Below are 18075 nucleotides of genomic sequence, written 5' to 3'. Positions count from 1 at the left end.
TGATTGTGTGTCCTAAAACTACAACTACACCCACCTCATATACCATAACCAAAGGGCATGTGCCTTAAAGGTACATGACCCTATCTAGGTTGGCCCACAATACCTTCCATAAATCGGTGCCTAGAAGGAGATGTTTAACATTAACAAACATAATTAATTGGTTGATGTTTAATCCTTGACAAATGGTCATTACCAAGGATAGATGAGTCATGCTTTAACCAAAGGTAATGTATTAAAAGCCTTTAGAATGGTATTCTATGAGAAAAGAAGAATGTGAGATCTGCACAGTCAGATCTTGAAATTGGATGACAACATTGATTGTGTGTCCTAAAACTACAACTACACCCACCTCATATACCATAACCAAAGGGCATGTGCCTTAAAGGTACATGACCCTATCTAGGTTGGCCCACAATACCTTCCATAAATCGGCGCCTAGAAGGAGATGTTTAACATTAACAAACATAATTAATTGGTTTATGTTTAATCCTTGACAAATGGTCATTACCAAGGATAGATGATTCATGCTTTAACCAAAGGTAATGTATTAAAAGCCTTTAGAATGGTATTCTATGAGAAAAGAAGAATGTGAGATCTGCACAGTCAGACCAATCTGAATATCAAAGTTAGGGTTTTAACAAAGGGGGTAAAGGATCCTCTTGCCTCAATTCCCTTGAATTAGCAAAATAGTCTCTTGGGAACTGCCATTGTTTAGCACATAGATCATCAAAGTGCAAATGCAACTCTTAACCCAAGAGACTACTTGCTGATCAAGACCAATTTTTTCTAAGACCTTCAGAGGAGAGCATTTATTCACTTGGTCATATTCTTTTCAAATATCCAATTTCACCAACATTTTGTTTGTCTTGGCCAGTTTAATAGAAGGCTTCACGGGCAATGCCAATGCCTTTCGTCATTGTTCTATTGGGAATGAATACATTTTGCTCCTTTGAGATGATGTCCTGAAGAACAATCTTTAATCTGTTAGCTATCACTTTGGCTACGATCTTATACAATGTTGCAGAGGGGATTGGAGGATAATCATCAAAGATTTGTGTTGCACTCTTTTTGGGGATAAGGGCAATCAGAGTACGGTTTAATTCTTTAGACATGCAAGAATTAGCTCTAGACTCCACCATTTCCCACGTCTAAACTAGAGTTCTGAGACTCACTGCAAGTTAGCGAGTCGGGTAGCCTAAGCCGGGTTGAAATGGCTCGTGACCCTGATTCAATGGGTCACCTTGGGTGATTCGCCTAACTCTCTTGACCGGACTGACTCACTTGGCTGACTTGCCTAGCTGACTCGGTTGACTCATCTGACTCACCTGATTTTTAATTTTAGTTTTAAAAATTTTCTTAATATTTTTTAAAATTTACTTTATGTAACCGATGCACGTTTATGTATGTGATCAAATTACCTTCTATTTCATGATGTTATTGTGTCTTTAAACTTTATTCAATAATGGGTGCATGGAATGTTCTTTAAATCCTAAAAAATATCTAAATTTCAAGGGTATTGTCACTTTTACGAGTCACAGGTGAGTCCGAGCCAGTTCACGAGTCAAGTTACCCGTGCCGAGTCCGTGTCTTGGTTCTATGGTCTAAACTAATCACATCCCAAAAATGCTGAATGGAAGAGGATGTATAATATCCCACCTGCTTTTGTATATTTTCAAATGCATTGTAGAATATTTGATCGAATTCACTATTTTAGAGTTTTCTTAATTTTTTGATTTTGTGTCTGTTGTCTGAATTTTTTGATTGAAATATATGCCTTGAATGAAAGGGAATTATTTGCTAACAGGAATGATTTTAAACTGTTCAATAAACTACAATAGCATTAATCAAGAACTATATCATACCATTTTCTGGTGCCGAACATGTGATCAATATTTTCGGAATTTTGTATCTTATTTCCAATTTAAACTGTCTTCAAACCAAATAATTACAATGGCAATTCAGAAGAATTGAGCTTATCAAACCCTTATATTGATAACATATCCATTATATCAAATCCTTTGATTGCATACCTAGGGTTGGTGAGCATCACCCAACTCAAAATGCTTTCCAATAAAACTTGTTTTCTGATATTAATGTCTACAATCTTACAGTAACTTGTACTGTAATGTCCCCATTTTAGTAGTTGACCAAGTGTGTGCGTGTTAGCCTTGTTCTACATGGTCTCGAGGGCTAACGAAGGGTTTAAAGGGATCCTGGAGTGTTTTGGCCTAGTCATTTCCAGTTTGGGCCAAAACGAAGTTGATTTACTCAGTTTTAGGCATACTTACTATTTTTAGTAAGTCGGCAGGACACAGTGCAGGTCAATTTTGGTGATTGGATTCGATACTCCTCGGTGAGAGCTTTCCGATGAGCTATCACTCGCATTATTCGAAGTCCGATTGCTACTACATTTTAATGCCTGAAGTTTTATTAAAGTAACGTCTAATTTAATTGTAAAATATTAAAGTGTTACTTTAATATTTATTTTATGGTGATGTGTACTCAAGGGAGACATAAGGGGTATTTTAATAAATGTTTTATATATTACACATCTTTTATCCCACATTGCCCATATGAGTTGAGCGGACCCTTGGAAATAGAATAAAATGAAGCATTTGTGGCTTCATTAGGCAGGTTGAAAATGAGAAGAAATTGGTGTGTGAGTTGCAGCTCCGTTCTTGGCATTTGAGGACGTCTATCCTCTCTTGTAACAGTCTAGACATCATTCCCTTGGGGTTTGGCCTTTGGAATTCTTTGTTATTGGCTTCATTATCAGGCAGTTTAGTTGCATTTCCGGCTACAGACAGATTTGGTATTTTGCTCATATCTTCTTCACTACTTGTCCGACGCTTATGCCGCTTTGAGGGAATGGTATTACGAAGGTAGTGGATTGATTGAAGGACAAAGTATTGTAGCAGCAAGTTCGAAAGCATGGGCTGGAGTATTATGTCAATACTGCTGAAGTAATTAGTGAGTTGTTAAATCTGCCATGTATTTGGTTTTATGAATTCTGAAAATAACATTTTATTAGCAGCAGTTCATTTCCACTTTGCATATTATTGTAGTTTCTTTCTTGTTTATGTTGTATGATACCAATTCCATGCACAAAACACAACAAACAAATAAACGTTTGATTTTCGGAGTTATAAGGGGTTTAAAACATTAAACGGAGAAATAAGAGGTTGCATGCAAACTGTTTGACAAAATTCCTTTCAGCAAATTGGTTTAGTTTTTTGGGACATCTAGGGGTGCCCATTACATGTACGGCCCGCTGCACTATGAACTTAGAACTGAAGCCTTCCAAGAAAGTCCATGTCTTGCCTGCAACATGACAACTGAAATATGTTCAAAGAATGCCTTGCTGTTGTGTTCTAAGTGGTACAGTTTGAAAGAAATGTCTCAAATTGATAAATTAGCATATAAAGTTTAAACCCAATGAAATCTGCTTTCCAGGTAAATTTGAAATCGATTACCTTGTGCACTCTTTTAGCCTGTAGAATACCCCGTAGAAATAATCAATTTCAGTGAGGCCCAATGCAACCCATGTGTGAAATTGCCTGCGTATTATGCCCTTGAGTGATTGTCCACACCTAGATTCCATCTTCTCAAATAATTCTTGCCAAACCCTAGCTCTAGGAGCTATGGAATACCAAAGATGAATTTTCCAAAATTATTTCTCCCCAAATGAATTCACTTCTTTTCTTATTTCTAGGGTACTCATTGTTGTCGATAAATTCTATATTGTAGCTGACGGATAGAATTTTATCCGAAAGGGCATTTGACGATTTGAGTCACCCCTTTGGGAAAGTATATGTACACTGTCCAGAAGGGACTATTGACATTATCATAATCATATTGTAAGGATTAAAGTGCATATTGCGTATATGAATAAAGTATCTGCTCTGTCTTATATCTTACTGTAGTACATACGATGAGTATCTGTTTACCTTGTATTGTAAAGATTTGGCGACTGTTGCTAGTCGAAAGTGGAACAAAGGAAGTGTTATGAAGATTAATGCCGAATCTACTTAATAAAGATAGGAATAAGATAAAAGATAAGGATGAGATACGCACAACACAGGAAGTATTAATTTTAGCACAATAGGCGAAGTGTAGACGAAAGCTTCAATAGCTTATTGACGAACACCGAGGGGGTAAAGGAGCACAGAGGGAGGGAGTGCATTCACCTAGCAAACCGAGGAGTGGTGAGGAATTGCTAGAAGAAATTTGATAGGGATTGAATTTGGTGGAAGACACACGGAAGGAGTTCCTTAACTTGTATACATCGAGGGTAGAGAATTCAAACGAAAGGGAAGTAATTCGCTCGAAGTGCCCTAGGAGCACAAGCGTGGAGTGAACTCTTCCTTCCCGATACACCCGATGAGCGGATATAGGCAGAGAATCGAACGACTTCGCTTGAGGAAGATTTGTTCTCCTCAGGTAATGTGGTTGTCCAAAGTAGCGCGGTTGTCTGAAGTAGCGCGGTTGTGCAGAATAGCGTGGATGCTCAGAACAATGTGGGTGCTCAGAACAACGCAGGTACTTAGAATGTGGGTGCTCAGAACAACGCAAGTACATAGCAAGTACCACAGAATCAGAAGAAAGTAGTAGGCAGGACCAAAGGAAAAATTGTCGAAGTGCAACAGTGATGGGATGACAAATCCAATTAGATGCTACAAGACATGCGAAACAATATGGACAGCAAATGGTGTAACGGACTAGGATGATTGGGTTTGACAATTCTTGGCGACCCTACAGGGTGCTGCGATTGATTGGTTTTTGGATGTCGATCCACAAAAATTAACTACATGGACAAAAGTTAGGAAGGAATTCATAGCAGAGTTCCGACTACTAAGGGACAACAATGAAATTGTGGCAAAAATATATAGTACAAAGTAGTGAAAGAATGAAACAATGCGTGTGTATGCAAGAAGGCTGAAAGAGTTGGTAGGGAAGATGGAGAGCCAACCAGCCGGTGGACTAAAGAAAAGATGGTTTGTTGAAGGGCTACGACCGACACTAAAGAAAAAGATGAAAATCGTACCTCCAACATCATACATAGATGCGTATAATCGGGCAATGGACCTGGAGAGTGAGTAGAAAACGAGCAAAAAGAAGAAACACAAATTGTCAGACTCAGACGATTCATCTTCCGAAAGTAGCAACAGCGACGAGGAATCAAGTAAGAAAGTTCGAGCGTGGTAGAAGGATATGTTACAGATGATGAAGGAATTAAAAAATCTGAAAAAGAATCCCGAGTCGATGAAAGGGGAATTGTGGTGTATGGATTGTAAGGAGGGCCACGCGAAGGGCTCTGCCTAAAAAAATAATTTTGCAATATTTGCCAAATTGTTAGACATTCCACCAAGGAATGCCTGTTCAATATGAAGACAAATGACATCAACAAGTATTATTGATGCAGGAAGTGTCCACGGTAGGACCAGGAACAGACACGAACAATGACACAACCTCAAGAGGATACTGGAAAAATAACCGGCGCGAACAAGGTGCTAATAATAATAATAACAATGGAGGCTGAAGTCGGATACAATACGACTTGAGTGGACGGCTGATGATACAATGCTGTGCATGCAACCTTTGGGGGCACTTCACTAAAGATTGTACCATGAAGGTAACGCCACAACTGTTATGTAGATGGTGTGTTCCAAGAGACCATGAGGATTCAAAATGCTCGAAGCAAGGGGTGAACCTTTTAAGCATCGAAACATGTGATGAGGAGATAATAGCCATTACTCGTGAACAAGCAAAGAAGGCAATGTACCCAGATGTAGAGGAAGAAAAGAAGAGGTTGCAACAAGCATGAACGAAATTGGAAAAACAAATGGAAACGGAGAAATTACAAGCAAAAGACACTGCCGGCACCTCGAAGAGGAACCTGGTAGAACAAAATATTATAAAGCAGGTAATGCAAATGGAAGTTCCTATGAAATTAAATGACCTTACAATGCCTCAGTTGTGAACGACGATACTGAATATGACACCACTCCCGAAAGCAATGGAAGAGACAGGAAAGGATGGCGGCGGAGCGACTGCAACAAATCAAATGTTACTGGCACTCACTACGGGAAGACATCCCACAGTAGTAAAGATAGGTATCTTGGGAACCATACTCACAGACACAATTGTCAACGAAGGGTTAGGAGTAAATGTACTACCGGAGGACAAATGGAAAAAGTTGAGACAACCTACGTTGTGGCCACCTACATTTCAATTACTCATTGCCGATCAACACGAAATTAAGCCCTTAGGGACCTTGATGGCACAGCCTGTAACTATCGGTACACAACCATTCTTGTTGGATTTTGTGGTCATACCGTTAAAAAGAAAAGGACACGACACCATCCTCGGATGGGGTTGGCTGGTATAGGTGAAGGTGAAACATGATTGGAAGCAAAATACCTTGTCCATGGAAGGCGGAGGTCGGAGATTTATAATCGACCTACACATAGATGGTAGGTGAGGAGGCAACATCATTAGATTCCAAAGGCGAAGGCGAAGGTGACGACGAGAGAAAGAAGAGAATGGAACCGGACGAAGGAGTATTGAGATTAGGAGGATTGAATGATGACGACCTGGACTCACTCCATTGGCAGATGGAGGATTACGAGCTCTTTTTGAGCTGTAACATGTTGGGAGTCGAAGAGGGAAAAGAAGGGAACGAGTTTCTGAAGGAGTATAGTGAAGTAAAGGAGGGAGAAGCACATGTAGATGAAACACCGACGCATATGTTTAGTGATGACAAACCTATAAAGTATGAAAATCCTACTGTAAAAACTATGAACTTAGGAGATGAAGCCAATCCGAAAAATATCTTTGTGGGAGATGATTGGAATCTAGTCTTGAAGGCAGCAGCGTTCAAAATATTTATGGAGTACAAGGACATCTTTGCATGGATGTATAAGGATTTTAATGGAGCACCGCCGGAGTTATGTGTCCACCGGATACCGTTGATAGGTGCAGTACCTGTACGGAAGCGGTCATATCGGATGAACAAAAATTATGCCGCACGGATCATTGATGAGATCAACCGGATGCTGGAAGCAGGAATTATTTTTAGGGTGCAGACGAGTGAGTATCACCAATTGTGATATCTCTGAAAAAGGACACCACACAGATAAGAATATGCAGACTTTCGATGCCTAAATGTAGTAACGACTAAAGATCCATTCCCGACACCATTCACCGATACCATTTTGGAAGAAGTTGCGAGGCATGAAATTTATTCATTCATGGATGGGTTCTCTGGATACAACCAGATATCCATTGCCGAAGAAGATAGGTTGAAAACAACATTCATAGTGGAAGATGGCATATACGCCTATAACATGATGCCGTTCGAACTGTGTAATGCTCCAGCAGTGTTCCAGAGAATTATCTCACACATATTTGATAAAATGTCTATCGAAAACTTTAAGGCATTCCTGGATGACTGGTCAATCTTTAGCGCAGAAGATAAGCATATAAATACAATGTTTTCTGGATTTGATTGTGTGTTTTTTTACATCAATGTTTCAGATCATACTACATGATCCATCATCAGGATGAGAAAGTGCAGGATAGTAGAGATATGCAGACTAAGCCATTCTCAAGAGATACAAGAAGAGAAGGGGAGAACACACAAATTCGTGCAAAGAACAAAAAATGAGAAGTGCACAAATTTGCACAAATGTTTTCTCATTTTTTGTTCTTTGCACGAATTTGTTTGTTCTCCCCTTCTCTTCTTGTATCTCTTGAGAATGGCTCAGTCTGCATATCTCTACTATCCTGCACTTTCTCATCCTGATGATGGATCATGTAGGTTGATGTAAAAAAACACAATCGAATCCAGAAACCATTGTATTTACAAATGGATTGTGGAAATTTGATAATGTAGATAAGCATATAACAACACTCAGCGAATGCATGGAAAGATGCAGGCAGGCGAGACTGGCACTAAATTTGAAGAAATGTAGGTTCATGGTGCCACAAGGGAAGCTATTAGGACACATAGTTTGCAAAGCAAGGCTGAAGACGGATCCTGACAAAGTTCGGGTAATTTTGGAAATGCCACCATCAACGGATGTGACAGAGGTAAAATCGTTCCTCTAAGATATTGGATACTACCGTAGGTTCATCAAGAACTTTGCGAAAATATCGTACCCGCTTGACAAACTTACCTGCAAGGGTGAACCTTATAAATTGGAAGGGGAGTTGAATGAAGCTTTTGATGGACTGAAAACGAGGTTGGCCACAACACTGATCCTAGCTTATCCAAATTGGGATAAAGAGTTTCATGTTCATGTTGATGCATCGCAGCACGCGATTGGAGCAACACTGATACAGATAGGTGATCATAGACTGGATCATCCAGTATACTTTGCGAGTAGACTATTATCTAAAGCGGAGAGAAATTATAGTTCGACAGAACGAGAAGCACTCAGAATGGTGTACGCAGTACATAAATTTAGGCATTATCTACTGGCAACACCGTTCGTATTTTATGTGGATCATCAAGCGTTGTTATATCTTGTGAACAAGCCGATAATACAGGGAAGGATAAGTAGATGGTTATTACTGTTGCAAGAATTTACATTCAAAATTGTGGTACGACCAGGAAAGAGTCATGTAAGTGTGGATCACTTGACGAGAATAAAATCAGGAGAGCCACCAGAGGGAGTCAACGATGATTTTTTTGACGCGTAGCTATTTTAGATTACCGTATTGCCATCTTGGTATATGCATATCAAAGAGTATCTATCGTCGGGACAGTTGCCTAGCAAAATGTCACCGAATGAGAGGAGGAAACTGGTGCTAAGGAGCTGAACATTTCAGTTGATCAATGGGTTACTGTATAAGATGGGACCCGATCAGATAATAAGACGGTGCGTGCTGGAAGAGGAGATTTCTAAGGTGTTCAAGGAAGCACACGAGGGACCAACATGAGGATACATGGGGCCAGACACAACTGCATGGAAGATACTTTTGGTAGGGTTATGGTGGCCAACCGTGCACGACGCCAGGGAGTGGGTCGTGGCATTCAATACATGTCAAAGAGCTAGGAAACCACTAAAAAGGGACTTCATGCCTCTCAATCCTTCACAGGCACAAGAACTATGTGAAAGATGGGGGTTGGACTTTGTTGGACTCCTTAAGGTAAGTAAAACTAGAAAATGCAGGTACATTGTAGTGGCGACAGAATATCTAACCAAGTGGGTGGAAGCACGAGCACTACTAGACAACTTTGCGGTAAGCACAACTAAATTTATCTATGAGCAAATGATCACAAGGTACGAGATTCCGCTACAGTTGACTAGCGACTATGGGGGACACTTCGTGAAACATGTCATCCGACTGCTGACTACAAAATTCAAAATTTACCATTCTTTGTCGAGCCCATACTACCCAAGAGCCAACGGACAATTAGAAGCCACTAATAAGATCCTAGTTGGAGTGATTTATAAATCTTGTGTAGTTGAGGGAGAAGATTGGGAAGAAAAGCTACCATCAACATTATGGGCGTATCGTACTTCATACAAGGTAACCACTAGACACACCATTTCAATTGATGTATGGGCAAGAGGTCGTGGTACCGATGGAATTCATGGTATCAAGTTTAAGAATCACGATTGAAAATAAGTTAGGAGATATGAAAACTCTGAGACAGAGATTGTATAATTTAAATAAACTGGTTGAGCGACGATTGTAGGTACAATGGGCCACGAAAGTTACACATTATAGACGAAAGGCATGGCAAGATAAGCACTTGAAGTTGAATAAATTTCAATCAGGCCAATTAGTTTTGAAGTACAATGGGCGCAATGAGATCAGACTAGGAAAATTCAAGGTAAAATGGGTAAGACCATACAAAAACCGCGAAGTCGGTGATAATGGAGCAATCAAATTATGGACGCTCGACGGGAAGGAAGTGCTCGATGTAGTGAATGGGTCGAAGTTGAAAATCTATCACGAAAGAAATAATGCGCCCTGTGGACGAACAATTGAGAGAGTATAAAAATAGTAAATATTAATGTATATATGTAAAATAAGTGTAAAATAAAGAATTAAAATTTTCATAGCAAGTTGAAGACTATAAAAGAGATAAATACTAATATGCATAAAAAGGAAATATTATAGTAGGACAAGCATATAGTATAGTATCAAGAGTAGTAGAAGAAAGCATCAAGACCTAATACTGTACGGTATCTAGAAATCAGAAGGGAGTATGCATTCATAGTGTACAGTCTTGAACAAGAAACATGAGAACATTTCAAAAAGATATTGTATAGCTACTAGGAGCAGAGACTGTACGACCAACATCAAAAGAGCATATAAGCTCACAGTATAGCAACAAAAGGTCATTGCAAGGTAATTGTACGACTGGTTGAATACCGTACGTTAAAGTAAAAAGGATAGAGAACCATGATACGATAAAACATTGGGATAGAGCTCACCGTACGGAAGGAGAGCATTAGACATTGACATCGTACAACCATCAGAGAGCAGAAGGTTGTATGGAAATGCTTGGAAGGGAGATATTACCGTACACTGTACGGTACACAGGAAGAGTTTGAAAGGAACTATAGATACCATACGGACAAGAGGAAAGTACTGTATGGTAACAAAGGAGCATGAAAGGAAAGAAGAAAGTACCGTACAGTAACAAAGAAGCATAAAAGGAACAAAAACATTACTGTACGGTCAATGGAATAGGTGAAGACAACAACCATATTGCAAAGGGGATAAGTTGAATACCGTACGGCTATTACATTAATGGAGGTTAGGCTGTATGGCTATTGAGTTGGAAGTAGAGGAAGTTCAAGATTGAGCACTGTAAGGATAAGAATTGGTACCATGCGACCTTGGATAGACAAGAGACCACGGCTAGAGGCAAGCACCACCGTACCATACGGTCATCTGTTGATGAATAAGTCTATAGTACGACTGTACACATGAGAACAAGAATAAAGTTATAATACCGTACAGACTTCTTGAAGGGTTATTTCATTCGGTTAGACAAAAAGCGCAATAAAGGCACAAGGGGAAGAGAGCTTGTTGTACGGAGAACTTAGCAAGGAGCAACTTAGGTTAATACTGTATGGAGAGTGAGTCATAGTATCACTGTGGCATACAGAGGCAGCACAAGGAGATTGTCATACGGTTGGAGAACTGGAAGCAGTAATTAACAGTGCAATACAGTTAGTGAATGCTTGATAAGGAGCTATAGCAGCCATGCAGTCTCAGGAGGAGAAACATTGCATCTGTACAGCCAAAAAGAGCATTGGAAAGAGGAGCCATACGAATGCCATCAGAAGTGAAAGGAAACTTCAAAATAAGTTGTGTACGGAGGCAATAGACCTAACTGTTTTGTCATCTTTAAGCAAAATGACAAAGGTGATAGTTATGCATTCAGTTGGTAAAAGAGCTTGGAAAAAGAAATTGGAAGAAGACACAGCAACTACTGCAGTCATGAACAGGAATGTAATGACTTTGCCATCTGGAGTACGTGTAGCAAGAGGGACAAGTACGGGACCAAGCAAAAAGAAAGGGAAGCAACCAACACAGTTGGCTGCGACGGAAAATCTCACAGTGCAGAATGTTTTATTTGAAGGGTTGAATGGAGCAAAATGCAGGGAGTGGTGGCCAGAGACACTGATGACCATCCAGTGAAGGCCAGCATTCGAAAGGCACAAGTTGAATGGGTAATACAAATGCCTGTGTTCTGTATTCGAGATTATGAAGGGTTTTAGCACCTCATGATAGAAACGTAAAATAGGTTCTCTCTAACCAGTACGTTTGCCTATCTTGGATGCAACTTGGTAATATCATTCAGATCGGCGGACTTCACATGGGTATTCGGGATACCTGGTCATGCACAAGGGGGAAGGAAAATAGACAACAAACTGAAAAAGTTGAGCCGGGAAGTAAAGACAATTGATACAATTGGTATGTGGGGATTTGACACATATGGAGCAAGAAGCTCTCATAGACACGTCGAAGGGTAGAGGATTGAATAAATCCAACGTGCAGGAAGGGCACTGGCGTTGTCTTATGGATGTAGTAAAAAGTCACCTCATAGGATCTAGCTGTGCTTTAGACATTTCATTCCCAGAAGTGGCGATGATGAACGAGATTCTGAATGGAAGAGTGTATGACTTGGCTATATTGTTGGTAGAATGGATGTACTAATTTATGACACTACGACACAAGATGTTCTACATGCCACACTATGCCATCGAGCTATTCTTTGAGGCAATGACGCAGATGATCCCCAACGATGCACTGGAGGCCAAATCAGGACCACTTGCACTTGACGAACCCCCGATCATGCAGTGGAGGCATCTTGATACACTTGGCACCAAGACCACAGTCAGACAGAAACAACCGAGATCGGACAACGATAATACTGACAGTGGTCGCGAGGAGACTTCTTCCGAGGAGAGTGAGACCCATAGGGAGAATGAAGAGGACGAGGAGGTAGAAGTAATTATAGCTACACCGTTGAGATTTCCACGGCCTGTACTCTCAACGACGACACACTTGGTCCTGGTATACACGACATTTCGGGGTTTGGCCAATTTAGATAGCTAGTGGTGATGACTCCGGCTACAGGGGCGATTCAACGTGTTGTAGAGGCACATCCGTCACCGATGGAGACAGCCATTCTGATGGTAACGATGGAGCCTGCTTAGAGTTTTTGCCAACTATACCAAAGATAGGGGTTGAAGTACTTGTACTTGATGTGGAGATGGACACTCAGGAAGGAGTGATGGAGATATTGACAGGCGAGGGTTTGAGGACACTAGGTGTTCATTTGGACGTAGTGGGTTCAGATGCAATGGTTATGGTGGATACAACATTGTTCGCATTGCCTGAGGAATGAGATAGAGAGCAGAACCCAGAGGTTGACTACGAACCTAAGTACGAGGTTTCACCGTACACCAACACCTCAAGTGACATACTTGCACACACCTACGTGAGAAGTAGCTCCGGAGGAAAGCCCTCTCCAGGCATAGGTGGAGGAGCGTCAATCGTCACAGACTGATGGACTACCACATAGTGCTATTGAAGGGATGGCGGAAGCAGTGGAGAGGGCTATGGGTGCTCAGCTTCCAGTAGAGACAGAAATAGTGACGAGAGACATTCTTCGCTGATATAACAACTCTAGTGACTTGGGCTTGCCAAGTAGTGGCCTCTGTAGAGATACAGGCCTTGGATTCAATAACAAAGGAGCTGAAGAGAGTGGTATCCTTCATGAAATTAGGATGTCCGACGACCTTTATAGTTTGTTTTCAGGAACAAGGGTGGCCGAGTGTTGAGATTGTAGAGATGCGTTAGGATTGGACCACTACGAGAGATCTAGGTATGAAGAGCCAAGTAGAGGCTTTCACTCAAGAGATAGTTGAGATACATAGGGATGCGTATTACACCCTTCGGAGTAGCTAGGCAGACCAATGTAGCAGCAGAGAGGGCTTGGGAGGAGTTAGCTACCAGGCTAGCCGCAGAGAGGGCAGCCTGGGAATTCTAGAGGGTAGCATTGTTAGCCCGATAGAGTCGGCTACAAAAGGTGGCAGCAGAGAAGGAACAATTAGCAACAGAGAAAGAGCAGGTGGCAAAAGGGAAGGAGAAAGAGCTGGAAGAGATTGCTGTAAAGATATAGTTAGCTTTGGAGCTTCAAATGGAGGCTGAAGCAGAATTGGAAGTACGGAAGGAGCAAGTGTATAAGCTACGAGCAGAGCTGAACGAGCTTAGGGCACGAACAACTACTACACCAGGGACGCATCCCTCTTCTTAGTGTCTAAACATTGATGTACTTAATTGTTTTATTGTAATTTGAATTTTGTTGTACGGGTTGTCTTTATTTTGTTGTTTGGAGACGACTTTACTTTTTTTTTGGGGGGGGGGGATATGTTGTCGGTAAATTCTATATTGTAGCCGACGGGTAGAATTGTATTCGAAAGGGCGAGTGACTGTTGAGTCACCCCTTTGAGAAAGTATATGTACGCTGTCCGAAAGGGACTATTGACATCATCATAATCATATTGTAAGCATTGGAGTGCATATTGCATATATGAATAAAGTATTTGCTCTATGTTATATCTTACTATACTACATATGATAAGTATCCGTTTGCCCTGTACAGTAAACACTCAAGTTAAGGTTTCATTTGGCATTAGTTGCATTTTATTTTATTGATTTATTCTCCATGTAGTTGTCCCATTTAGGCAAATATTTGTGACTTTGTAGTCGCTTTATTTAAGGGTTATTAAATTACTTTAATAAGGTTTATTATTAAGTTACTATATTATAATAAAGTCACTTATAAAGTAATTTTAATTTATTTAGGTAAATCATGAATGTCAATCAACTTTAATAATTCAAAACCAACTCCTAAGCTGTCCAACTGAAAACTATTGATGCACTTGGTCCCTTGGCAATTTCCGAATATAACAAGCTAACTCCCTGTCTCCTAAAACATAGGAACCCTCCAAAAAAAAGAGAAACACTTCAAAAAAATAGGGGGCTGTCTCTGAACACTTGAAACACCACACAAGCATCTTGAAAGGGTCACAAGACCCTTGGATGGGTTCCCTATCCATTGTATTAGCATACAAGACCCTTGCCGATAGGTAAATTTCTGCAAAAGATACTGACCTAGGAAATGGGGACATTACAAGATTGGAACCTGTATGGACCAGGGGATTCATCCCTAGCCATAGAAATGGGCCTTCTTCACCTCTTCCATTTCAATAGGATGTTGAAGCATATTGTTTTGTTGAGCAGGAGTGATGTGGGGAATAACATCCAACTCTTCTGCATAATTGCTGTCCCCAATCAAGCCTATCCAGAGGCTGAAAACCCTTGAAATTTCTGACTACCTCATTATTGACGTCTTCTATATTTGTGAGCTATGGTCCATTATTATCATTTTCCCGAAATTTTTTATTTTATGACTTGACCTTAACCGAGCACTATTCCGAAGTCCTTTAAGTTTTGAATACAAGATTAGTTGTACTACAATATTTGCAATTACATTAAAATTTTAAATTACACATAGAAGAGTGGTGCACACGTGGTTGATGTAGGAAGCTACAACGGTTGAGTGCACTAAAAGTTAAACTGAGGAAAAGCCAACTAAGACATATAGATCAGCTCCATCCAAAGGAAATCAGTTGTATATAAGACCTCTTAAGAGGTAAGGACTTGAACTGCAAAGCAAAAAGAACAAGAAATCTTTATTTTTGACAATGGAAAGCCAAACTGAGCAAAATGCCAGCTCTGGTTCAAAACCACGCATCTTGGTTATCCAAGCATAGATAAACCAGGAAAAATGACACTGGGACTGGCTGCTAATCAAGTATCATAGATATCAAAACACATCTGATTATAATTTGAATGAGTTGATGTGTATCACTATCCATAATGGAGTGCCTCTTAACAAAATTATTTTCAGCTTGAATTAGATAATTATAAAAGTCATCAGGCTTCATCCATAGATAAAAGTGAAACAAAAACAAAACATAAAGCTAGAGGGCACATGTGGAACTATCTTTTCAGATGGTCTTCTTTGGGCACAATCTTCTCTTGGCTGTGACTTTTGCCAATTTGTCCCATTCTCATTTTCTATTCCCACAAAACCATTTGCTTGGTCTCTACTGGTTGAATTTGTCATGGTTCGTGGATATAACACTGAAAGGGAGCTGCATGGGTTGCGAAGCAATGTGATTTGTACCTCTTAGAAGTTTCCTAGGATCCTGATTACTCTCCCTCTCAGGGGTCCATCCAGTGCCCATGCAAGCTGCTTTCTCCCATAGAATCTGTTCCAACAGTTGTGCAGAACCTTCGATATATTTGGGCTGAGCCATTTGGACTACAGTAGTTATAATCCTAGGAGCTATGGCTGCAGGAATCTACCTCCATGGCCATAAACTGATTGACTCCTCACTGACCACCCCTTTCCCTAACTAGTAGGGGAATTAGCAAAAACATTCCAACATCGAAATAAGAATCTGCATAGGTAAATGAGGTATTAGTAATTACCAATAATTAATCTCCACACATCAAGTCCTTCCCATTTCAATCATTATATTGTGAAGTATTTTTAATGTTTTTTGCCATGTGAAATGCAAATCAATGCTAATGCTGTAGAATTTACTTCCTGGCACCCACAGAAAGATATGAAAGACCTTTCTTTTCTTGAAGATACTTGAACTGATCAATTTCTCATTTTGTGGCTCATTTTGTGTCTAGTTTATTTATGTGGCATTAGACTTTCATTTGAAACTTGAAGCTTTCCTTCAGTTATCCAATGCTGTTGAGATTAGAAGATTATGGTCGACATGTAGTCTGCACATGTTAGGATTGCCTGATTTGTTTGGTTTACATGTTTGCAATTGCATCTTAGTTTTTTATTTAGATATCTGTGAGACATACTTATTTAGAATTAAATTTCTTTCCAAGTATAGAAATTTTGAGTATTTTTTAATAGTTTGCTGCTGACTTTATTTGTTAGGTGGCTGAACGGGCTTTATTTCTTTGGAACAATGATCATATTATAAGCTTGATCGCAAAAAATTGTCATTCAATATTGCCAATTATTTTCCCTGCTTTGGAGAGAAATACGAGGAACCATTGGAATCAAGCTGTCAATAGTCTGACTTCAAATGTGAGAAAGATCTTTGTAGAAATGGACCAAGATCTGTTTCAATATTGCCAAGAGAAGTTCTATGAAGATGAAGCAAAGGAGAAAGATGTACAAGAGAAACGCAAACTGACATGGAAGCGCCTGGAAGATTTTGCTGTCCCAAATGCTATTAGCAATGAGCTTGTGCTTGTTGATTAGATGGCAACAAATAATGCCATTACCAATCAGAAAGCTATGGTGGGGAGTTGGTGATCAGAACACAACCTTTTTAAATGCCACTGTCTTAGTGTTTTTTTTTGAAAGACTATATCTATAGCCCCGGCTTGTTTGTTTGACATGAAATTGTCATTAGTGTTGAAAATTGCTTTTGGTGTGGGTTTACTGATGAGTGGACGGCTGCAGTATTAATGAGATTTGCAAACTGGTTCTGTACAGAATGACTTGAAACTCAAAGAATCAGGCAGTTTTTTGACATGTTATTTCATTTCACTATCTTTCCTGACTCCGAGGAAAGGAAGATTGAAAAATATATTTCGCTGCCCCTTCATGAGCCGAGATAAAAGTAAGTTGAAAAGAAATAGCAGGTGTGATATCTTCAAGGCAGGTACACCTCAACTTTGTACTTATATTGGCTTTTATAAATTCTGGACATCTTCAGTTCTTATAATGTGGTTTGTTATCTCCAGACCATATTGGATTTGATGTCAAAATCCTTTGCTCCACAGGATTGTGAGGCACTGATCTTGTATTAGGTTATTTTCTGTAAACACCATTTAGAACTAGTGGTAATAGAACTAGTTATCACACACTTCTCAAAATTTCGAATTATAGGAGCTGATCAACGGCTGTGCTTCTAGGGTGGTTGTGGCTTAGTAGAATCGGTGATGGTATCCTAGGAGATATTGTACTTGGAAAAGCAAAAATATGATGTGTAAAAAATCAGATTAAGTTTTCTCTTTTGGATATTATTGCATTTATTTTTTATTTAAAACACAAAAGTCCGTTTTCATGACTTCTCTTGTTTAGACAACATATTGTAGACAGCTCATCATGTTTTACTTTTTCAATTTCCAACTTTATAGATTCGAGGGATCTTGATGCGTGACATTTTTTAGCTGTTAGTTTCAGGTAATCCTTTATTTCAATGTTCTCACTTCCTGTTAGTGCGGATTTTATTTTTACTGTGGCATGCCTTACCTCGACATTAAATATAGTTAGTACATTAATACTTTTAATTAGCATATTAGGGGTATGTCCTTCCATAGTTTAAACTTATAAATAAATGATGAGATGTTTGTCCCAAAGCATCATATCATCTATTATTGAATCCATATGTTATAATTGGACGGCGTTTCCTTGAACACTTTTCTATATTTCTGATTTTTACAAATATTTCAATGAATATCATTAACATGTTTAGATGTATTATGAAA

At 39.6% G+C, this 18075-nt stretch overlaps 1 protein-coding gene across 2 annotated transcripts in view; it reads left to right on the top strand.

The window, feature by feature from the left end:
- The window catches only part of LOC149567438 (serine/threonine protein phosphatase 2A 59 kDa regulatory subunit B' gamma isoform-like), an 82020-nt gene extending 64366 nt beyond the window's left edge, over nucleotides 1-17654 (top strand). For both annotated transcript variants that reach the window (XM_089820629.1, XM_089820628.1), the window contains one exon: nucleotides 16511-17654. In XM_089820629.1, the coding sequence (XP_089676755.1) occupies nucleotides 16511-16840 (330 nt within the window). In that variant the 3' untranslated portion in view covers nucleotides 16841-17654. The remainder of the gene's footprint in view (nucleotides 1-16510) is intronic.
- The last annotated feature ends 421 nt before the right edge of the window (nucleotides 17655-18075 follow it).

This window comes from Cupressus sempervirens, chromosome 3, assembly GCF_028749045.1.
Source record: "Cupressus sempervirens isolate cs-2001-9-10 chromosome 3, ASM2874904v1, whole genome shotgun sequence".
NCBI classification, from domain to species: Eukaryota; Viridiplantae; Streptophyta; class Pinopsida; order Cupressales; family Cupressaceae; genus Cupressus; species Cupressus sempervirens.
This window is presented reverse-complemented; position numbering and strand designations above follow the sequence as displayed.